The sequence below is a fragment of the Perognathus longimembris genome, chromosome 1 (assembly GCF_023159225.1).
Source record: "Perognathus longimembris pacificus isolate PPM17 chromosome 1, ASM2315922v1, whole genome shotgun sequence".
Taxonomy (NCBI): Eukaryota; Metazoa; Chordata; class Mammalia; order Rodentia; family Heteromyidae; genus Perognathus; species Perognathus longimembris.
The window spans coordinates 150957504-150981183 of NC_063161.1; the positions used below are offsets into that span (position 1 = coordinate 150957504).

At 46.8% G+C, this 23680-nt stretch overlaps 2 protein-coding genes across 4 annotated transcripts in view; one reads left to right on the plus strand and one right to left on the minus strand.

Moving 5' to 3' along the window:
- Positions 1-10346, plus strand: part of Gsn (gelsolin) — a 59518-nt gene extending 49172 nt beyond the window's left edge. For all 3 annotated transcript variants that reach the window (XM_048340876.1, XM_048340880.1, XM_048340888.1), the window contains 7 exons: positions 2900-2990; positions 5457-5627; positions 6013-6187; positions 7167-7291; positions 7459-7536; positions 8789-8849; positions 9940-10346. In XM_048340876.1, the coding sequence (XP_048196833.1) occupies positions 2900-2990; positions 5457-5627; positions 6013-6187; positions 7167-7291; positions 7459-7536; positions 8789-8849; positions 9940-10109 (871 nt within the window). In that variant the 3' untranslated portion in view covers positions 10110-10346. The remainder of the gene's footprint in view (positions 1-2899; positions 2991-5456; positions 5628-6012; positions 6188-7166; positions 7292-7458; positions 7537-8788; positions 8850-9939) is intronic.
- Positions 10347-15372: 5026 nt separating this feature from the next.
- Stom (stomatin) overlaps positions 15373-23680 on the minus strand; it is a 29301-nt gene continuing 20993 nt past the window's right edge. Inside the window, exons 6-7 of the mRNA XM_048340900.1 lie at positions 22147-22281; positions 15373-17438 (exon numbers count right to left, since the gene is read on the minus strand). Coding sequence (XP_048196857.1) covers positions 17244-17438; positions 22147-22281 — 330 coding nt within the window. The 3' untranslated portion in view covers positions 15373-17243. The remainder of the gene's footprint in view (positions 17439-22146; positions 22282-23680) is intronic.

The window sequence follows — 23680 nt, forward strand, 5'->3', positions numbered from 1 at the left end:
ATGTCCACCTCCTATTTCCAGACAGTTCTTTGACTTCCTCATATGGAAATGCAGCTGGTCCATTATGGGAGAGGTGGTCTGTTAGAGAGAAATAAGCAAACCAACAGAACATCTCCCACAAAGTCTATGTCAAGCGCGGCACAAGTTTACCCCTTTCTATAGCTTTGTTGTTGTTGTCAGTTGTGGGCCTTGACCTCAGGGCCCGGGTGCTGTCTCTGAGATCTTTTGCCCAAGGTAGCAGTCTACCACTTTGAGCCACAGCTCCACTTCCAGGTTTTGAGTGGTTAATTGGAGATAAGAATCTCATGCGAACTTTTCTGCTCCGGCTGGCTTCAAACCACAATCCTCAGATATCAGCCACCTGAGTGACTAGGAATATAGGCATGAGCTATTGATGCCTGGATAGGTTTTCTTTCTTTCTTTTTATTTGGTGCCAGTCCTGGGGTTTGAACTCTGGACTTGGGTGCTATCCCTGAGCCTTTTTTGGCTGAAGGCAAGTACTCTACCATTTGAGCCACATCTCTACTTCCTATATAGATTTTTTTTAATTAAATTATTTTTCTCTATCCCACAAATACATACAATTGTTTTATGTATATAATTCTTTCATAAACAGGAAATAATTCAAAAAATATTCTCAGATCACAACAGAATAAAAAGGTGTTATTGAAAAATCGTATTCCAGGTGGGCACTGGTAGCTCAGGCCTGTAACCCTAGCTACTCAGGAGGCTGAGATATGAGGATCGCAGTTCAAAGCCAGCTGGGCCAGGAAAGTTCGCGAGATTCTTATCTTCACTTAAACACCAGAAAACTAGAAGTGGCACTGCGGGCCCCACAATTGATAAAAGAAAGAAAAAAAAGAAAAATATTTCTCATTCCGACATGGGTTATCACTTTCAAGACTTCCTGTCCTTCCAGCAATGCTTTATGCTAATGTAAGCAAATGGGAGTCAGTGTGCCTAATTATCTTCTGTGATTGTACAGAAGATGATTTGCTATAATTATTACCCTGCTCCTTTCTTCCTTCCCTCCCTCCCTTCCTTTCTTCTTTCCTTCCATTCTTCTTCCTTCTTTCCTTCCCCCTCTATCCCTCTCTTTTCCCCCTGAATGTATGTATGTATGCATGCATGTATGTGTGTGTGTGTGTGTGTGTGTGTGTGTGTTTGTATATATTTATCTTGTGCTGGTACTGGGGCTGGAACTAGAGACTTCAAGCTCTGTTCAGCTGGTACTCAGTCACTTGCACCACATCTCTAGTCTGGCATTTTGCTGGCTAATTGAAGATAAAGTCTCATGGAGTTTTCTGCCTGCACTGACTTCAAAGGTCTCCATGAGTCCTTCTGAGTAGCTAGGATTACAGGCAAGAGCCGCCAGTGCCCTGTTGCTCCTTTATGTTTTGGCTGAGTTCTTCCTGGAGATCAGTCTAGGCCATTGCATGGGCAGATTCCTTGTTTTGGCTTTTGTTAGCAGCTGTATAACATTCCTTTGTTGTGCTTTATTTAACAAGTTTCCAGCTGGTACATACTTGGGTTGAGGCTGGTCTTGAGCTATTGTAGGCATCACTGAGATTAATAACCTTAAATAAATATGTTGAATGTTTAGAGAAAGTTCCTCCAGGCCCAACTCCCAGGGGTTGCTGGGTCAGAGTCCAGGAACGTGACATTTTGATAGATAGCATTAATTTCCCTCGAGAGCACTTGTGGCAGTTCACATGGTCACCCTCTCTTCGTGAGAGTCTCTCCTAAAGCCTCACCAGTGGACTGTGTGTTCTCATGCTTTGGGATGTTCATCAACTTGTAGTTTATACAATGGTGTCTTGCTATGCTTTCAATCTGTGTTTGGGGACTGGGGATGTATAGCTCAGTGGTAGGACACTTGTCCAGTTTATGTGAGAGCTTGGGTTCAAGCCCCAGCTGAAAACAAAACAACAACAAAACGAAACTTGTATTTCTCTTACTATGCAGCTTCCACATCTGACTATTAACTGTGGGATTTTTTTCTTTTTTAAACCTTTGATTTTTTTTTTTTTTTGCCAGTCCTGGGTCCTGAACTCAGGGCCTGAGCACTGTCCCTGGCTTCTTTTTGCTCAAGGCTAGCACTCTGCCACTTGAGCCACAGTGCCACTTCTGGCCATTTTCTATATATGTGGTGCTGAGGAATCGAACCCAGGGCTTCATGTATATGAGGCAAGCACTCTTGCCACTAGGCCATATTCCCAGCCCATTAAACCTTTGATTTTGAAATAATAAAATCCTTTCTTCCTTTTTGCTCGTGTGTGTGTGTGTGTGTGTGTGTGTGTGTGTGTGTCTGTGTGCGTGTGTGCACGTACCAGCTGGGGCTTGACTTCAAGGCCTAGGTGCTGTCCCTTACACCTTTTTTCACTCAAGGCTTGCACTTTCACTCAAGTGAGCCACAGCTTCACGCCCAGCTTTTTTGGAGATTAATTGGAGATAAGAGCCTCATGGCCTTTCCTGTCCTGGTTGGCTTTGAACCATAATCGTCAGCTCTCAGCCTCCTGAGTAGCTAGGATTACAGGTGTGAGCCCCAGCCACTCAGCTTATTCTCTGCCTTTCTGTGCAGAAAAATGCCCTGGCTACTATTGTACAGCCAAGATTTAGATGTCTGTGCATCTGTCATGGCTGGCAGCCCTGCATGACCAGCCAATCCCCTATGGGGCCCATTTAGGATAAGGAAATCTGTTTGCTGTTCTGGGAGCTAAGTTGGAAGGCAGGAGGTCAAGCTGAGATCATTGGTTTGGCTCCTAGCTCTGGCTCTGGCTCTCCATCTCCATCTCCATCTCCAATTCCATCTCCATCTTCATTGCATCACAGAGATGGTGGTTTCTCAGACTCTGGGCTCTGTACAAACCTCAGTGCTTTGTCTCATTCCCTCTTCCAGGCAAGGAGCCCAGTCTACCCAGGATGAGGTTGCTGCATCTGCCATCTTGACTGCGCAGTTGGATCAGGAGCTGGGAGGTACCCCTGTCCAGGTGAGCCAGTCCACTCCACTCTGAGTGACAGCTTGCTTTTCTGTCCCTCCATCCATCCATCCAGCTATCCATCCATTCATCTACCCATCCACCCATCCATCCACCCATCCACCCATCCATCCACCCATCCACCCATTCATCCATCCACCCACCCATCCATCCGTCCACCAATCCACCCACCTATCTACCCACCTATCCACCCACCTATCCATCCATCCACCCACCCATCAACCCCATCCACCCACCCACCCATGCAACCATTCATCCATCCACCCATACATACATACAGGCACCCATCAATCCACCTATCCATCCGTCCATCCATCCATCCATCCATCCATCCGTCCATCCATCCATCCAAGCACATGCCGGACTTCCATGTGCTACACATCATGTCTGCAGCCATGGAGACCCACATGGGCTTTCCAATGAATGGTGAGACATTGCTTAAGCATGCATGATCACATACTGTGATGTATACAGCCAGCAAAATGATGACACCCTTTGGGACGGGGTAGCAGGACAGGCAGCAGCGATTAAGAGAATGGATGTGGAGACAGCATGCTTGGGTCTGAATCCTGCCTTCACCTCTGGATACTTCCTTGCTGTTCAAATAGGAGTAATTGTACCCCCCCTTACAGGACTGAGCACCCATTACATTGATATGTAAAGCATTTGGAGCCATGCCTGACACAGAAGCCTCCTCCTTTATATAATGCATGTGAAGTAGAAAGTCATAAATCCCAGGTCGAATCTAATTTGGGTTAGGAGACCTCCCTCCTTCCCGAAGAGACGCTGAAGGTAGGGCCTAACTGATGAGTAGAAATTGGCCAGGCATTGATTGAAGGAAAGCACAAACCAGGCAGAAGGAAGAGTCCTGTGTAATGGCCCTGAGGTGGGAGGGACATTGGATATCAGAGTGGGGATGGAGAAAGGAGAGAGAAAGGAGAGAGAAGGGAGAGAGGCCATGTTGTGAGGAGGACCGCCAGCAGAGACCCCCCACGGACACAGAGTATAGCCAAAAGAAAGTCTTCATTACTGGCTGGGACTGCACTGGGCAGTCAGATGCCCCAAAGTGTAGTCCTGAGTTTTCTTTTAAGGTCTCTTTTAAGCAAAAATGTACATCCCTGTTTGCTCAGGGGTGGAAAGTCCCTAATGGTTCTTTCAAGTGTAAGCCAAGCGTGAAGTTACAGAAGCTTAGACAAGGCTGTCAGCAAGGGTTGAGCAAGGGTAGCATGACCTGTTACTATGATCGTTTCTATGACCCATTACTACGATCGCTACCTAGGAACAAAAATGGAACAGTGGACAGTGGATACACGTATCTTTCAATGTCCAACCATAAGGAATTAGTCTCACAGGTGGGGTGCAGTCCGTTCTTAAGACAGAGTCACAAAAGCAAAATGGAGTCACAGAAGCAAAGAGTCAACTCTAAGCCGGTGAGGATTTATAAGCCCTACTACAATGTTAGGAGGCTCCGTGGGGACAGAGCCCATGGGGGTGATGGTGAGGATGTTGACTTTGGCCTGGAAAATGATTGGAGTTTGCTGACTGGTGAATCTGAGCTCAGCAGGGGGTTTCTGGTCTTGAAGATGGTTCTGGCTGCTGGGAGGAGCCCTGGAAGTGGGCGTGGCCTGGAGAGAGGTGGTAGGGGAAGCAGTCTGTTGCTCTATCCAGCCCTTGGCCTGGGCAGGACTCTGGCCTGGATCTGAGCTGGTGTACTGACCATCATGCTGGCCTGGGTGCCAGGCACTAAGTGAGATACCATATGGCAGAGTTGGCAGGAGCAATTAGCAATTTGGGCTCCATGTTGCAAGAGGAAGGCCCTGAGAGATTGAGGCCAGCACCAAGTTTTCACCATCAGGGTGGGCTTAGGATCTGACCTCTCACCCGGCGATGGCTGGTCACTGGGTTCACTTGGCCAGGGCCAGGCCTCCAGTGTGAGTGAGGAACACTGAGCCAGAGGCAGATGAGGGTGACCCTCCTTGGTAGGGCTCTCGCCCCTCCCTTCCCCACTGTACCACTGGCCGAGCAGGAGGCTCTCCAGACAGACCTTCCAGAAGGCTCTTTGTGAGACTCCACCAGCCTTCACCGCTGGGCCTGATGAGACTATTCTGGAAGAATGTCCACAGACAGTCCCTGGGCTTCCATTTAAGGCAATCTATGCAAACATGAGCTCTCTGGGTTCTTGGGCCAGACTCTCAGGGGCAGCACCGGAAGTCCCCAGTGAGGTGGGAGTGGGTAGAGATGGAAGAGCAGCCGAGGCAACACCCAGGGGACCCCAGGCCCTGGCATCACATCCAGCCTTCCTGCAAGTCTTATTTCTCTGCCCTGTGTGTTCTGGGCCCACGGTGCTGCCTGCCAGGCTCAGTGACGGCCTTGTTTGGCAAATGGGCCCGGTGCCATACAAAAGGCCTAATGCCCCTGTCCTCCCTCCCCTCATCCACTCTCCTGTCTCGCCACTAGAGCCGTGTGGTCCAGGGCAAGGAGCCCGCCCACCTCATGAGCCTGTTCGGCGGGAAGCCCATGATCATCTACAAGGGTGGCACCTCCCGGGATGGTGGGCAGACAGCCCCTGCCAGTACCCGCCTCTTCCAAGTTCGGGCCAGCAGCTCAGGAGCCACCCGGGCCGTTGAGGTAACACCAAGACCTGGACTATCAGGGGAATCCACCATTTCTGAAACCTGTCAGGCTCCTTGGGCAGTGCTCCAGACCCCAGAGGTGGGGTGGAGGGGCTATAACAGGAAGTGCACTGCCTTCTGGAGTGTCATGGCTCCACCCTGGACACCCATCCTGACCCCCCTCTCCCCTTTCCTGCACAGCGGTCTCCAGGGTGGTCTAATGCACTTCCTTAGTCCCGGGCCCTCCAGCCCAGAATTCCACATCCTCTTGGTTAGTCACAGTGGATTCTAGACTCCATGGGGACCAGGCCAACCCCAGCTCTGGGTTCTCCTGGGCTGTGAGGAGGGGGTTGGGGCTTTGTTGTCTGGTTTCTGATGAACTGGGGACACTCCCTTCTCAGGTGATGCCCAAAGCCGGTGCCCTGAACTCCAATGATGCTTTTGTGCTGAAGACTCCCTCGGCGGCCTACCTCTGGGTGGGCACAGGAGCCAGCGATGCGGAGAAGGCTGGGGCTCAGGAGCTCCTGAGGGTGCTGCGGGCCCAGCCAGTGCAGGTGGCCGAAGGAAGCGAGCCAGGTGGGTGCTAGCAGGGAGCCCGCAGCTGTCCTTCCATCTCCTTGGCCCTCCCGGTGCCTATATCTTCACTAGAGTCCCTGTGGGCAGGGAGAAGTGGGTCTGGAGAATTAAAGGAAGGAGAGAGCCTGGCATTGGCCAGGCAGTCTAGGAAGGCTTGCTGGAAGAGGCGGGCATTTGCTAGAAAGCCTTGAGAGGCTCAGGGCAGGAGTAATAGCCTCAGAGTGGCAGCCCTCTCCTCTTCCTCTTTCAAATCTGCTTTGTTTCTTGAGCATCAATCTTGGAAGTTCTCTCTTGAGTCAGCCCTTAGTCTTTCTGGCTGTTTCGTTGTGCCCTTTGTCCCTTATGTGGTGTTTGATGGCAGAAGGGATGAAAAGCATTTAGGTCTGTAGCAGGTCCTTCCCGTAGAAGCTTCTTTGAGAATGTTCCATTTTAACCAGCTCCACTTTGGTGGCGATTGGACACTAGAAATGCAACTAGTGGAATGAGGAGTCAGACATTTAATTGTATTTGCTAATGAGGAATTTAAATGTAAATAGCCGCACACCGCCTGGGCAGGTATGGACAGAGTGGATCAAGTAGAAAACACAGGGAAATTGGAGTCAGAAAAGATTTTGCATTCTGGCTTTTACTACCTCCAAGCTGTGTGACCTTAGGTGAGCTGCTTAACGTCTCTGAGCACCTCATTTGTTGAGAGGGGCTAATGATCCCCATCCTGCAGTCCTGCTGTCCCTTGCTGTGTGTCTCCTGCCAAGTCTACCCTCCCTGGGCCTTCCTTTCATCATCTTCACAGTCCCTCAGGTCCCTTTTCTCTTGGGCCCCTGGGAGTTTTAAGATGAAGCCAAGGATGACGGGTTCATTGGCTTGGGCGGGATTCATCTTCAGGTCTGAAGAGGCCTGCTAGGGGGCAGTGGCATCCCTGCCCCCCCCCACCCCCCTGCCCCGTAACTGCTGTGACCTCCCCTCCCTCTCCCCTCCACAGACAGTTTCTGGGAGGCTCTGGGCGGGAAGGCCGCCTACCGCACATCCCCGCGGCTGAAGGACAAGAAGATGGACGCCCATCCTCCTCGCCTCTTCGCCTGCTCCAACAAGATCGGCCGTTTCGTGGTAAGTGTGTGGAGGTCTTGCCTCCTCTGGCTTCTGCTTCCTGGGGGGGGGGGACGGGGGTGCCGGGGGGGGATGATGAGCAGTAGGGGCGGCAGAGATGGGTTGGGGGACCAGTGTGGTATAGCAGTTCTGCAGTCCCTGCCTTAACTTCCACGGGTTCTTCCCAGATCGAGGAGGTCCCTGGTGAGCTCATGCAGGAAGACCTGGCTACTGATGACGTCATGCTTCTGGACACCTGGGACCAGGTGAGTGAATGCAAGAAGGCGGGGGCCACAGGCCATGGGGGAAGCTGGACTTCCACCTGGGTCACCGAGGGCCAGAAGGAGGCAAATAAAAGAGGCAGCATGAGGGGCTGCCAGAAAAGCCCTTGACCTGTGGCAAGTCACTTCCGCTCTCCCACTTCCCATTTCCTCAGTTATAAGATGGGCATGACTGTCACCTGGAGCTTTGGCAGGGCCTCTCCTGGCTGAGAAGGCCCTGGGCTCTCCTCTTGCTCTCCTAGGGGAGGCTGTTGAAGAGGACTCAGTGTGGGGGAAGGGCATTCATTCATTCACTCATTCATTGAGTAGTAACAGAACCCCTGATTGTGTCCAGTGCTTTTTTGTTCGGGATGAAGGAGATAGAGGAGTAAAATGAAGCCGACACCATGTCCGGTCCCCACAGAGTCTGTCCGTGTGTGTGTGTGTGTGTGTGTGTGTGTGTGTGTGTGTGTATGTGTGTGTGTGTGTGTGTTAGAGTAGCCTAGGCTGTCAACAACCTTTCCTTCACACAATACACTCTGTGTACTGATGAATGAACAAATGAATGAGAATGTGCTTGCCGTCCATGTGACAAACAACTAAACATCTTTAAAGGGATGGCTCGTGAACTTCTAGAAGGAGATTTCCAACTCAGTGTCTTATGGCACTATGTTGTCAATGGTAATGAGTAAAGAAAGCTGGGATGGGGATATGTGGAGTGGTAGAGTCTGGGGCAAAGCGGGACTGCCCATCAAAGGGACCTCTAAGATGGACTGCTCCACTTTATCCAAGTGAAGGCAGGGGTCCAGCATGGCCAGATCCTCCAGTTTTTCAAGACAAGTTAGAATCTAACATGTTGGTGAGCTGGGCGCTGCCGGTGGCTCATGCCTATAATTCCAGCTACTCAGAAGGCTGAGATCTGAAGATCATGATTGGAAGCCAGCCCGGGCAGAAAAGTCTATGAGATTCCTATTTCCAATAAACTACTCAGAAAAATCTAGAAATGGTGCTGTGGCTAAAGTGGTAGAGTGCCAGTCTTGAGCAAAAGCAGCTCAGGGACAGTGCCCAGGTCCTGAGTTCAAGCCCCAAGACCAGCTATCACTTTGTAACCTCTGTTCCACATCCTTCTGGTCACTGTCTGTGGTCTCTATAAATGGAGGTCAGGGCTTTGTCCTGTCTGGTACCCCGAACCTTCTCCACCAGCTGTGAATTTGGCCAGTGGCCTTCGTGTACTTAGTGTTTCTCATCTCACCTCCAGGTGTATGTGTGGGTTGGAAAGGATTCTCAAGAAGAGGAAAAGACAGAAGCTTTGACCTCTGGTGAGGACCGACGTCTCTGTGGGGCTTTGGCTGTGGGTTGGTGGGCGAAGCATCTGGTATCAGTCTGTGAGTTAGTAAATGTGGAAGGGGGACTTCTTTCTCCACAGTTAGACCTATCTGGAGTGGTGTGCTAGTCAGCTTTCCATTACTATAACAAATACCTTGGAACTATCAGCTCATAACGAGAGAAGGTTTAGCTGGGCACCGATGTCTCATGCCTGAGATCTGAGGATTGAGATTCGAAGCTAGCCTGGGCAGGAGAGTGTGCGAGACTACTATCTCCACTAAGCTACAAACAAAAAAAATCTGGAAGTGGATTGGTGGCTCAAGTGGTAGAGTGCTAGCCTTGAGCATAAAAGCTCAGGGATAGCACCTAGGCCCAGAGTTCAAGCCGCAGGCCCAACAAATAAACAAAAATGTTTATTTTGGCTCACCACTTTAGAGGTTTCAGTCTATGGTCAGTAGACTCTGCTGCAAAATGTCATGGTGGGCAATCTGTGTAGGAAAAAAAAATATATCAATTTGCCTGGTAGCCAGGACTTAGAAAAAAGAGCAAGAGGAAGGGGTGGGGGTCTCACTGTCTCCTTCAGTGACCACAAGACTTCCCCAAAGATCCACCTCTTCCTTATCAATCCCCCCAAAGTTTTCACTACTTCCCAAACCTTAGCAGGTGCTGAAGAACAGATTCATTCCTTCAGAAAGCCTTCAGCATATCTCAGGGGAAGGAAACGAACAGTGCACAGCCGTGCCGGCTTCCCAAGATGCACAGGGCCGGAACTTGCCAAGGGTTCTGTGTTAGACAGCCAAGCTGAGGGCGCTGAGGAGAACAGACCTAGTGAACTCCAGTGAAGAACTGAGAGCTTTGCAAAACAGGAAGTGATGCCCTCAGCCCTGTCCCTTCCTGTCTTCCTGGCAGAGTGGTAGAGAAATCATGGGGGTGTCATTGCCTGGAAAGGATGCTGGTGTCCAAGGCAGGACTGACCCCTGGGGACAGCGACACCAAAGTTGCCCCCTGTCCTGAGGCCCCCTCTCCCTGGTGAGAGACACAGTGAGAATCCCAGAATGTCCTTTTCTCTGTGTGTGTCTGCAGCTAAGCGGTATATCGAGACGGACCCTGCGAATCGAGACAGGAGAACCCCCATCACCGTCGTGAAACAGGGCTTCGAGCCTCCCTCGTTCGTGGGCTGGTTCCTGGGCTGGGATGACCAGTACTGGTCCACAGACCCCTTGGATAGAGCCCTGGCTGAGCTGGCTGCCTGAGGAGGGGCAGAAGCCCCCCGAATATCACCAGTCAGTGCCTTTTGGAACTGTTCATCTCCCAAAGAGACCTCATGGTGAGCAGGGCAGCGCTGGGATGTTTGTGTGTGTGGATTTGTTGTTTTTTTTAAAAAAAATAGTAGCCAAAAATAGCCCTGCAGACATTCAGGGTTCTTGTAAAACTATTTGAAATTGCTGTGCTTTGGAAATGAAATCCAATAAAAAGCCTTTTGAAGTGTGTTCTCGCGTTGCTTCGATCCATGGCCCCTCTCACCAAGGGCACCCATCAGTCTCAGTTCTGTGTCTGACCCTGGAAATTCAGAAGACACCTGAGTCACCTCCCATGGGCCCATGGCTGGGTGACATCCACAGCCTGGGTAGAAGTGTCCAGGAAAGATGGTCACAACTCACAGGCAATCCCAAGCCAAAGGCAAAATGCTCTTTTTTAAATGTAATGGTATGAGCCAGGTGCTGGTGGCTCATGCCTGTGATCCTAGCTACTCAGGAGGCTAAGATTGGAGCATCACGGTTCAAAGCCAGCCCAGGCAGGAAAGTCTGTGAGACTCCTATCTCCAGTTAACCACCAGAAAACCGGAAGTGTATCTGGGGCTCAAAGAGGTAGAGAGCTAGCCCTGAGTGAAGAAGCTCAGGGACAATGCCCAGGCCCTGAGTTCAAGCCCCATGATGGACAAAATAAATGAATAAATAAAATAAAATTGAATGGTATGGTAGTGTTGTCTTGTGTGTCTTCTCTTACCCTCACACCACTAGGGGTTGAACCCAGGGCCTTGTACCTGGTAGGTAAGCATTCTTCCACTGAGCTATACAGTCCAGTCCCTGACCCTTCCTGTTTTGTGCCAGTACTGGAGCTTGAACTCGAGCACTGGATTCTTGTTTGGCTTTCTTGCTTATGGCTGGTGTTCTATCACTTGAGCAATACCTCTGCTACTATAAGCTCAATCTCAGAAGCTCAATCTGCTGCCCAAGCTGTCTGGAGAAATCTGCTTTTTGTGGCTGTCAAGCTAAGAGCTACCCTACATGTGCCCAAGTTTGTAGTCTTTGGGGTACTGGAGAGGGACTCCTTGGTGCCCCCACATGGTCCCCTGAGCCTGAGTCATTGCTTATGGCATCAAAAGAACCTCTTGGGGCTTTCCATGAACTGCTTCACAACCTTTTCTCCATGGAGGCTGCTGGATGACAGAGCCCATCCGCTCCCTCCTTCCTCTAGACCTCGCCCCATTCCCCCGCTTGCCCATGCTCTCCCGTGGTTTGGAGGGAAGCTTCTGGGGACAGAACTACAGAACAGAAGGCAGTGCGAGATGTATGGGATTATGTGGTGGTGGTGGTGTATGCACACACGTGTGCTTGTGCGTGGTGTGTATGTGTTTACACTGCCGTTTCCAAAGCTGGCTGAGTCCTGAAATCCTCGAGAGATCTTTTTAAAAGCAGGATTCCCTCCAGAGGCCTTACCTCGAGAGATTCATCACAGGAATGACGAGGGTAGGTGGGTGGGGGAAGGAATTTTCCGAGTGAAGTTTGGGGACAGGCAGGGAGGGTCATGTCAGGCAGAGGGTGTGCCAGGGTGTGCCCCAAGAACAGCCAGCCTGTGGCTGGAAAAGGTGGGGAGTGCTGGGAAGCTGAACGATAGGCAGGTGCCTTGAACGCCATGCCCAGGGGTTTAGATTTTACCCTACACGACTCGCTCTTGCCTACCCACCAAAGGTCGCTTTCGTTAACGCATAATGTGCTGGAACAAAAGTAGCAGTTGGCAACAGAGGCTTCTAGAATCTTCCTTATTGGAGGCATTTTGAGGGTTGTAAGGACGACACCGGCTTACTTCCTTGTGACATGAATGGACTTGCCCATAAGTTCTCTATTTCGTCTCTGCTGGCATGTTAGGGCGCAATTGTGTCCTCAGCAAAGTTTTGCAATGTCTTCAGAAGGGAAAATTGCCTGGGCCAACTGAATTGCCTGACTTCCTTATTATTTTTTTTATTATTATTATTACCTTCAAGGCAGAAGAGCAAATCAGGAGTAGTTTCATTGCAACCACATTTTATCTTCCTCATAGTTTTAGATCTCATGATGTCGCACAATGGAGAAGTCACTGTGACAACAGACCAAGACAGAAGCCACAGAGACATCTCTTTTTTTTTTTTTTTTTTTTTAATTAAATTTTTTTTTTGGCCAGTCCTGGGCCTTGGACTCCGGGCCTGAGTCCCTGGCTTCTTCCCGCTCAAGGCTAGCACTCCGCCACTTGAGCCACAGCGCCGCTTCTGGCCGTTTTCTGTATATGTGGTGCTGGGGAATCGAACCTAGGGCCTCGTGTATCCGAGGCAGGCACTCTTGCCACTAGGCTATATCCCCAGCCCGAGACATCTCTTAAAGATTGGCCAGGCCTGGGGTCCTATATGGAGGTGTCATAAGCAATAGAACGGATGTACTTATTTTGAACAAGCCATTGTGATTTTTTTTTTCTGAGTTGGGGATGTAGCTCAGCGGTAGAATACATGCTTACCACAGATTCAGTCCTCAGCACCAACAATATTTTCTTCAGGCAAAGGTAGCTCATACTGGTAATCTTAGCTACCCCGGAGGCTAGAACCTAGAAGATCGAAGTCAACCTAGGCAGAAAAATCCATGAGACTCTGTCTCTAAAATTACCATAAAAATCAAGGCAGGCTCAAGTGGTGGAGTGCCAGTCCTGAGTTCAAGCCCTAGGACCACCAAAATGTTCTCCTTCTTAAAAAAATGTTTTCTCTAAGCTCCCAATTCTCCCCTTGCAAATGGGCAATATTATGTTTATTACCTAACCCCAAGGTAGTATAAAAAATGGCTGATGGCTTAAGCCATTTTCTTAAGTTTTTTGCTTAAAATTAAAAAAGGTTCTTCTTCACTTGATCAAAAGGCTGGGAAGCGATAAGAAGGTTCTTTTTTTTTTTTTTTTTTTTTTCCTGGGGCTTGGACTCAGGGCCTGAGCACTGTCCCTGGCTTCTTTTTGCTGAAGGCTAGCACTCTGCCACTTGAGCCACAGCACCCCTTCTGGCCATTTTCTGTATATGTGGTGCTGGGGAATTGAACCCAGGGCCTCATGTATACGAGGCAAGCACTCTTGCCACTAGGCCATATCCCCAGCCCCAAGAAGGTTCTTTTTAACTCAATGTATGACATAAGGGCTCAAAATTGGAAAGAGAAAATTCAAAGAACCCAGTTTGTCATATACATTCAGATGGTAGACACATGTGCTATGGAGCAGGTTGGATATTTGACTGTAAGTAATGGAGAACCAAACTCAATCCAAATGAAAGCATGAGCACACCACATGAGTCCAGAGTTTCGGGGCCTTCATGGTTGATTTAATCCAGTGGATTTGGGATTCCTGTTGATTCTATTGGCTTTGCTTTCCACAGTCTGATAGCCAAGAGATGTGTGGACGACTGTTCGAGAACATGTCTTAGATGAGGTTAGGAACAACTGCTCCCAAAGGGCTGGGGATATGGCCTAGTGGCAAGAGAGCTTGCCTCGTATACATGAGGCCCTGGGCTCAATTCCCCAGCACCACATATACAGAAAACGGCCAGAAGTGGCGCTGTGGCTCAAGTGGCAGAGTGCTAGCCTTGAGCAAAAGGAAGCCAGGGACAGTGCTCAGGCCCTGAGTTCAAGGCCCAGGACTGGCCAAAAAAAAAAAACAAAAACAAAAAAAACAAAAAACAACTGCTCCCAAATCTTGAGATCTTTCCTCAGATTTCAAGTTCATATGGAGACACAAGACCATTACTGACAGAAGAATGCCATTCCCCACAGCTCAATTAAATTTGCCTCTGCTTCCGGAAGCTCTTAAGAGGCCCCACCTGAACAAAGTGATCACTTCTGGGAAGGAAGAAACACTTCTTTTTGCAACCTAGCTTGATCTGAGCCTGAGTCTGCTGTAAACTTGGTATTACTGGCATTGGTAAATGACCTCAATAAATTCAGGGATTTCCCCTAGCCTGGTCAACACAACCAAATGGGATTATGAGTGTAAATGAAAGATAATACACCATCTTGCAAGGTGATCAGCTTTCGCCTTCTCCCTGGTTTCCATGAGGAAAATGTCATAGGTAACTGGAAAACATTGAGGTTAGGATCTTAAAGGGGATCTAGTCCGGTGGTTCTGAAGTAGGTGCACCTGTGTGTGTGTGTGGGGGGGGGTCAGTGTCACTCCCCAAGTATGCACATTTGTGTGGCATGTGTCTGTACTTATCAGACAGCTGCACAGCTTCCAATGTATTCTCAAAAGAACCAAGGCCTGAACAGGTGAACTACAATCTCATTTGATAGGTGAGGAAAGAAGTTGAAGGGAAAGGACTTATTCAAGATCACATCAGAAGCTGGAGACGTAACCCAAGATTCATAGAACTCTACAGAATCCTGGAAATACTTCCAGGATTTTAAAAATAGATGGTTCAAATATCATTTTTAAAGCAATAATAAAAAACCAGATACTTAAAAGCAGAAAAGAAATTGGGGGCAGAGCCTGATTTTAAATTGTAGCACTTCTATAACTAATATTTTTTAAAGACTCATTTCTCATGGTTTACTTTATAGTATGTCACAAATATGGGCTTCATAATTTGTCCTAGTGAAAGGCACTTCAAATAGTTTACTCATGTACAGTTTCTTTTGCCGGTGGTAAAGGGAGAAGAGGAGCTTGGTGCTATAAAACAAAGTTCAAAATCCCTGAGTAAAATGTTCTGGGTTCAGTATGGATTAGCTAGCTGACTGACCTTGGGAAGATATGCTATTGAGATAACAAGATCAATACATAGTTCAGAGAACTATGAAAATGGAAAGTCTATGGAACTTTGGCTTCTTCCACCAGAGCCAGTGTTGTTATAACATGTTGTAGTAGTTACAAACATACCAGCAACTCCTCTAACTTTTGTATTGAACTTGAGCTAAATCAGATGACCCAAAACTACATTGTGGTAGGCCGCCATTAATTTCAAGTGGTTCCTCAAAGGTTGGACATTGCAGGTAAAACGCAATGATTTCCTGTTGTTCTTTTAAGTAGACATAGGTTTGTGGCAGGTCGAGATAGGTCTGTGTGAATAGCTAGACAGCAAGAAGTGGGGTCCTAAGCATATGAAGGGCAATGAAGCCACTCAAGGCTTTGTGGGTCTGTGGTCTCACATACCCTGGGGAAAATTCTTGAATCAAGGTGGCTACCCTGGTAATGGAGGCTCTATTGAAACACTTTTGAAAAATGAAACCCAGAGAAAATGCATTCCAGTGCACATGCTTTATTCTGCGTTGTTGGAAGGGGAGGCAAGTGGCACCCCGCACCAGTACACCTCCAGCCTGGAGGGCTGCCTCCCGCCACTGAACTTCAGCCTACTGAACTAGGAATTCACAAGACGCAAAAAGGCGGGCATTCAATACCTGAAGAGGAAGACACATGGAACCTGGAGCACTGTTATTCACCCGGATATGACATTTCCTGATCCTTAGTCAGCATGCGTGAGCCACTTTACTGCACAAAAAAACAGGACTTGAAGAAAATATATTCAAGTTCAAAATATAAGTGTAACTTGAGTCCCTAGTTGAAATGCGCCATAACTGCTAGTCATCTCCACCAGCAAACTGGTTTTTCTAAAATGAGCTCAGAAATGGGGTAGACAAGACAGGAAGGGACACACAGGCTGGGATTGACAGTGATTCAGCTTAGGGTTAAGGGCAGATACAGACAGTGCTACCGGGAATAGATGACTTATATTTAGACCTGGGGTGAACTGAGAGCCTCAAAGAGGAAGTGCTGCAAATGTCAGCAGCTAGCGCTCCAGGCTAGGAGGGAAGAGGCCAGGTGACACAGACTCACAGGTATTTGCAAAACAGAAGAGGCTTCCTAGTATTACAGACTAAGAAACTGTGGTCTACACCAGCTCTCTCTCCACTTCTTCTTTCCACATCAGCTTCTACATCTCTGTAGACACCCTAAATTCACCAGTGTCTTCCCAAGATTGTCACACATTACATGTCCACTGTATTATGAGTTGCTTATGCTCCTTATTAATGGAATAAGTAACCAAGATATCCCAGAGCCTGTAATAGTTTGTAGCATGCGGTGATTGAAATATAATGGTCCTCTGAAGATACTTTTTTTTTAAAGTGTTTTAGTCCTTAAGCTATTCAGAGGGATATATAACAATTGTTTATAAAACTCAGAGAACTCGGAAAACATTGTAATAAAATGTCAAAACTATCCAAAACCTGACATATGAAAAAAATCGGCAAGGTGAGAAAAGCACTTTTATGAAAAGTATTTAGCTGGCTTGAAAGGCAGATCATAGAGAGTTGTTTACTCATAAAAGGAGGCTCAGAGAACTGAAAAAAATGTACTTGTTATTTTCAAAAGGCCCACCACAACAGTGAATTTAAGTCTTTGAAAGGTTGGGGTGATTGTTATCATTTCCCGTAGTTCTGACAGGTTCCTGGCAAGAAAGGGCCTATTCACTGAGGATTATCTGAAACATGGTTTGGGTTTAGCAAGGAAATGGACATGAGAAAGATGAAATCATGCTTAAGAAACCATGGAGATAAGGCACAGATGGCCCAAAGAAGCTGTCCATAGCCCAAGTCATAATTTTCTGCAAAGCACTAATCAAGCCAGGAGAGTCGGATGGCAGTTTACTCTGTGTTCTTGCTCTTGGCCTGGCTGCTGAATGAAAATCCAAAAGAGGAGAAACTGAATCTATTACAAAATGATCTAAAAATACAAACTCTTAAAATATTTTGAAGATTTAGGAGATTGTCATATATATGTATATTATATATAATCAATCTTTCTCTTTCAGTATTTACAAACTAACAATTCTTTGCCACCTATCCCTTCCTCAGATCAAACTCAGGGATTCAGGAATGCTATGCAAGTACTCTACCCCTGAGCAGAACCCCAACCCCAAAGCTAACGATTCTTTCATCTGTTTTTATGACCACTATACATTCTAAAAGCTCCACATTCAACATATTGAAAAGGAAAGGGCGGGAGGATATGCAAGGTTCCCTGCCCTACTCTCTTTCCTTGTGAGCTGAAAGCTAATTTGGTCCCACTTTATCCTTGGAAGCATACAGCCAATCTCTCCCCTAGCACCTCTTGACTCAGTGCTTTGCCCCCATGATGCCTTGCAACATATCGATGGGCAGAGGGAAGACGATGGTGGAGTTCTTCTCAGCAGCAATGGTGGTCAGAGTCTGAAGGTACCGGAGTTGAAGGGCTGCAGGAGACTCGGTGATGACAATGGAGGCTTCTTTCAAAGCTCTGGATGCATTCATTTCTCCCTCAGCTGCAATCACCTGTGGATGGGAAAAGAGAGTCAGACCAGAGCAAGCCACATAACATCATGGCACAATCACCAAATGTTTACAAATCCTTTTGCAATTCTTTGATTTCAAAAAAAGGAAAGAGGGCTGGGAAGGTGGTTTAGTGGTAGAATGCTGGCCTAGCATGCGGAAAGCCCTGGGTCCAATTCATCAGTACCCCATAAACAGAAAAGGCTGGGAGTGGCGCTGTGACTCAAGTGGTAGAGCACTAGCCTTGAGTAAAAAGCTCAGGAACAGTGCCCAGGCCCTGAGTTTAAGCCCCAAGACTGGCAAAAAAAAAAAAAAAAAAAAAAAAAGGAAAGGAAAGAGAATCTTACTAAAGCAAAAATTGACAGGTTATTCAATACATGTTTTGATAACAGGTTGGTGTAAGGATTTAATAGTACTTGAAAAAACTTCTACTTCTATTTATGTATGTAAATTAAGGCATCTTGGTCCACCAAAATGAAAATAAGAATGAAACTGACATAGAATCCTGTCTCGTTCTAGCAATAATTAAGTACATGGTTATGAGTTAATTCATTTATGATACTGAGAAGCATATCTAGTAAAAATGATTTTGTGTGTGTGTGCAGGTACTGGAGCTTGAACTCAGGGTCTGAACGTTGTCTCTAAGCTTGTCTTTTTTTCTCAAGGCTGGTGCTCTGCCACTTAGGACACAGCCACTTCTGGTTTTCTGGTGGTTAATTGGAGAAAAGAGTTTCATCAACTTTCCTGCCTGGGCTGGCTTCAAACCACCACCCTCAGATCTCAGCCTCCTGAGGAGTTAGGATTACAGGCGTGAGCCACCAGCACCTGGTGTGGAAAAAGCTTTTTAAAGGAGTTTAATTCATTTTCTGCCCTTCCTTCTTGCTGCCTAATTTGAGAAAATACAAAGGGATGTGTAGAGATAGCTGAGAAGAAACTGGGGGAGTGGCCGGGGGGTGTGTGGGCTGGTGATACATTGGTGGTGAGGTTGGAGGGGGACATTTGGGGAGGAAATCAACAGTATTTGGAGATGGATTTGGTATGGAAAGGGCAGGGCCGAGGGCCCAAGACTCAAGTTTCTGTGTTTTACTTGTATAGATATTGACGTTAACTGATATAGGATCTGGGACTTATGGAGAGGAAGAACAGAATTAAACCTTCAATTTATCAAAGCAAACCACTATGGCCTGCCTTGGTAAGCAAGTGCTAGACACGGTCAGAGAGACACATGAAACTGTATTCCAGGACGAGCACCAGAGGATGCAGAAAGAACCACTACCATGGGACCACCAGAACTCTGGTTTTGTTTCCATGTCAGCTCATGTGTCCAATTAGGCACTTTTTTTTTTTTGTCTGAGCAAGGACCAACTGCAGAGCTATCTCATTTCCCACTACCAATTAATACACAATCTCTTGGCAGCAAAGCCAGACCCATCAGGATGGGGACACATTTTGTTCGTAGAAAAGCTTCGCTGAGCAAGCTGCCAAAACTGTGAACACAATACTACAGGCTTTGTCTAGAGGTAGGCTGAGTGCACGCTGGATAGCATCTTAGAGAACAAAGCAAGCTCCTTTGGGGGGGGGGGGGTTGCCAAATGTGTAGTAATTCCAGGTCAGTTGACCCTTTATAGCCACCATTTTACTAATTGATTCTTATATTTTGTTATTCTTTTGTTGTGGTGGAGATTGAAGCTGGGGCCCTGTGCATGATACACAGCTCTACCACAAAGCTACATCCCCAGTCCTGCAACCATCATTTTAAAATGTGACCTTTTCCCACGGGTGAGATTGGTACTGCCTGTTCCCTTCTGGAAATCAGAAGATCAGAAGGGCATGGAATGGCAATCATCTATACTTTCTCAATTAGTACACCACTCATCCCAGGACTATAAGCTAGAAAACATGTGCCAGGCATGTTTCTGATCTGAGGCCATTAAAATCTGGTCTATACCCTTTGAACAAGAAGTTTGGCTAGCCTACTGTAAAATGTGTAGGGAATCTGTCTTCTTTTGTGTCTCATAAATCTTTCTCTTTGCTGGATAGTATTCCTTCATGGACATTAATCTAAACGCTATTCATTCAACTAGCAATGGGCGTGGGAGTTGCCATTTTGGGGGCAATTATAAAGTGCTGCTATGAACATCCCAGTCATGGCTTTTGGTGACCACCAGTGGATTGCTGTAAGCCACATACTTAGGAATCAAGCTATGGCTTACAGGGTTTAGAAAACATTCAGCTTTGGTAGATACTGCCAGACTTGGTTGCAAAGTGGTTTTATCAGTGTACACTCCCACTAACAGAATGCGAGCACTCCAGTCCCTCACCCACATTTGGTTCTTACCTTGTTTTTCAAGCCACCCTGCTGTTTATCAAGGGAGGCACCTCCTCATAATCCCTATGGCTAATGAGCTGGAAGAATTGTTCTCTAGTGTCTTTTAATCTATCAGTTCCCCTACCGGCTTTTTCCATTTTCTGTAACTGTTTTGTTAAAATAAGCAGGTTCCTTATTTTTCATGAGAACTTGAATATAAGGCATGGTTGCTGCAGAATGACTGTGCTTTGCAGAAGGACCAGGCTCATTGTATAAACCCTAACCTTGAAGATAGGCAGCCCAGGTTCCTGAGAACCTTCCAGATACATCCAAATAAAAGCATACCAACTGAGAAGTTTTTTCTTCTCGCTATAAAGAGAGGACAGGCACTCTCCATGCTGTTGAGAATGGAATGGAAGGCAGAGGAGGCCGGGAGGAAGAGAAGCAATTTCTGGTTTCTGCTGCCACTGCGTGACAATGAAGAGCTCAGTCACTTAGCTTTCCTGAGCTTCAGTTTCTCACTGCCAAGGACGGCAAGTGACTTTCACTTCTTGGGGCGAAGTGCGTTACCTGGAGTATTGCAGATGGCTTCTGGAGCCAACTCTCCACTCAGTGGAAACTGTGCTGTGGTTAATTGCTGACAAGGGAATAGGAGGGTACAGCGCCTGGGCAAAGTACCAGCACCTTTGGACGATGAACTCTGAGTCCACGTATGGTAAATTTTATTACCCAATATGGTTTAGAAGTGGGGTGTAAGATAATGACTAGCTAAGAGCAATTTCAAAATAATTAGCTGATATTAGGGAACACTTATTAACAAAATATATCATATATATTATATCATACACACACATATCATATATATAATTTAGTCTTTAAAAAGTTATGAGTTTAAAAGAAGGCACTTGAAGATTGTATAGTATCATTGGGTTATTATCCTGAGCATCAATGATCAACATCCCATGTGAAACCATAGCTTTTTTTTTTTTTTTTTTTGCTGTTGTTCCTCTTGTATCCCCTTCCTGTGGTTGTGCCCGTGCTATCACTGTATCTCATCTGAGTACCCTGGATACTGTATATACTGGTACTAGAACTAGGGAAGGGAAAAGGAATATCAAAATCGAGAGACAAAGGATAAAAAGGCAAACGACTCCAAAAGCAATACTTACAAAACCATTTGGTGTAAACCAACTGAACAACTCATGGGGGGAGAGGGAAAGGGAGAGGAGGGGGGAAATGAGGGAGGAGGTAGCAAGTTATACAAAAAATGTACCCACTGCTTTACATATGAAACTGTAACCCCTCTGTACACAACTTTGACAATAAATAAATAACTAAAAAAAAAAAATTCTGGAAGCAGTATCCCAAACAGTTTATTCCTCGGCCTGGGAGTGGCTAGGAAATGATAGTGGCCAATTTGTGGCTTAAAGGGCAAGGTTCTGTGGTGAGCCAATCTTCACCAGCTACTACTATATTCTAATGAAAACTTGATTCATTCTTTGCATTTAGTTGATTTGTCACATTAGTAGCAACACCCCTACAAGAACTCCTCCTCCTCTAGCTGCTCACAGAGTGAAGCTATGGGGCTGTATTATATGTAGCCATGCCCTTGGGCCAAAGTTAGACCAAAGAGAAGCTCTCTTCTGTGAATGTCCTCTATCTCTTTGACTGCTCATCTGGGAATGCACCTGAACTTGGGAACCACAAGTCCTCCACCAGCGCTATCTTACAGTGGGACATGGCCTAGAAAAGAGTGACTAGCTCCCTTTATCCTTGACTGCTTTCTGGTTCCCGCATTCAATTCTGGCCAGGCAGCCTGTATTTTCATACATTCTCATCTTAAATGATACTATGTTCCAGGCCAGCTCAACAATTATTTCCTCAGTGCTTCCCAAGGGGCCACAACATCCAATATAGGGTTCATACAATGGCAGGGTTCTAATGGACTGAGAGGCCCATGAGACATAAAGTGAAAGGGGCAAAGTGCAGAACAATGTGCACAATGTGACGTTCTGTTTAGTCAGTCCTGCAACAATCTAATCAAATAAAACCCAAGAAGAGGGCTAAGAATGTGGCTTCATGGTAGAGTGCCTGCCTAGCATGCATGAAGGCCTGGGTTCGATTCCTCAGCACCACAGAAACAGAAAAAAACACAGAAGTGGTGCTATGGCTCAAGAGGTAGAGTGCTAGTCTTGAACAAAAAGAAGCCAGGGACAGTGCTCAGGCCCTGAGTTCCAAGCCCTCAGGACTGGCCGAAAACAAAACAAAACCCAAGAACAAAAATGTTACAAATGGTGGTCTTTGGGGGAACAATGAGAGGTGATGGGGATAGCTTTAAAAACCTGAAACAATCCCAAAGTGTGGAAGAAAGGGTAGAAGCTCCAAAGAAACAGAAAACATTACCTTGGCTCTGGCCTCCCGGGCTGCTTCTGCCTCTGCAGCCATAGCTCTCTGGAGCTGCACGGGCAGCTTCACGTCCTTAATTTCCACACGCTCCACCTTGATTCCCCAGTCATCTGTGGCATCATCCAAGGTAGACTGTTGGGAAGAGACAGCAAGCAATCAAGTCATCGTCCCTTGCCTACATGCTAAGAGTGGCTGTTTACACCGGGCCGTGGAACAAAAAAGATACTGGGAGAGTGGCACAGAAAAGTTAATCCTTTGTGGAAGGAATGCCTAATTAGGGGCTGGGTTGTTGGAGAACTGATCTGCATTCTGTTACTAATTGAGCTGGGGCAGGGGTTGGCCAACTTCTTCTAAGAAGGCTATGTGAGAACTGTCTTTTGGGGTGTGTGCGTGTGCTGATCCTGGGGCTTTGAACTTAGGGCCTGGGTGCTATTCTTGAGCTTTTTTGTTTGTTTGTTTTGGCTCAAGGTTAGTTCTCTACCACGTGAGCCACTTCTGGTCTTTTCTGAGTAGTTTATTAGAGATGAGGGTTTCACACTTTCCAGCCTTGGCTGGCTTCAAACCATAGTCTTCAGATTTCAGTCTCCTAAGTAGCTAGAATTATAGGTATGAGCCACCAACACCCAGCTGTAGGAACTGTTTATTTTCAGTTCGTGTTGCAATTATTCATCCCTACTGTTGTAAGTAAAAAGCAACCATCATGAATCCATAGATGAATACCTATGGCTGTATGCCAATGAAACTTTGCAAATACAGGTGGCTGACTTGGGAACTATGGCTTGCCAACTCCTAACCTAATGTGACTCTGTATAAGCCATATTAATTCTGGTGCTTTGTTTTCTTCCTTTATTTCATTAAAAAAAATTGCCAGTCCTAGGGCTTAAACTCAGGATCTGAGTCTGTCTTTGAGTTTTTAGGCTCAAGACTAGCATTCTACCACTTCAGCCACAGCTCCACTTCTGGCTTTTTATGGTTAATTGGAGATAAGAGTCTTATGAACATTCCTGCCAGGGCTGGCTTTGAACTGCAATCCTCAGAGCTCATCCCCCTGAATAACTAGGACTAGAGGTGTGAGCCACTGACATCTAGCTGTTTTCCTCCCTTAGAAGGGCAGGAATGAACCCACATTTGGTATCTCATGAGGTTGTAGAGGTGTGGAATAAGATCACAATGAGATCTACACAAATCACATAGGAATTCAGATTTACAGCCTGTGAATCTGCCACCCATTTCTCCATTATATCTACTATCTTTTTGGACAATCCAGGTTTAACTAGACACCTATCATGCAAGTAAGACTGGGCACAAGAGAAGGGGAGCTGTGGGCCTCACCCATGGTACAGAGCTCTAACAACACGTACGCCTTTACGCTAAACCAAAAAGTTTCACTGCTTCTTGAAAAAGAAAGCGCAGACAGGAAAGAAATAAAAATAACATGCACTGGCATGTTAGGGACTCAGAAGCTGTTCATGTGAAAACTGTGTCCTTCTAGCAAGTCTGAAAAACTTTACTAAAAGACAAAGAGGCCAGG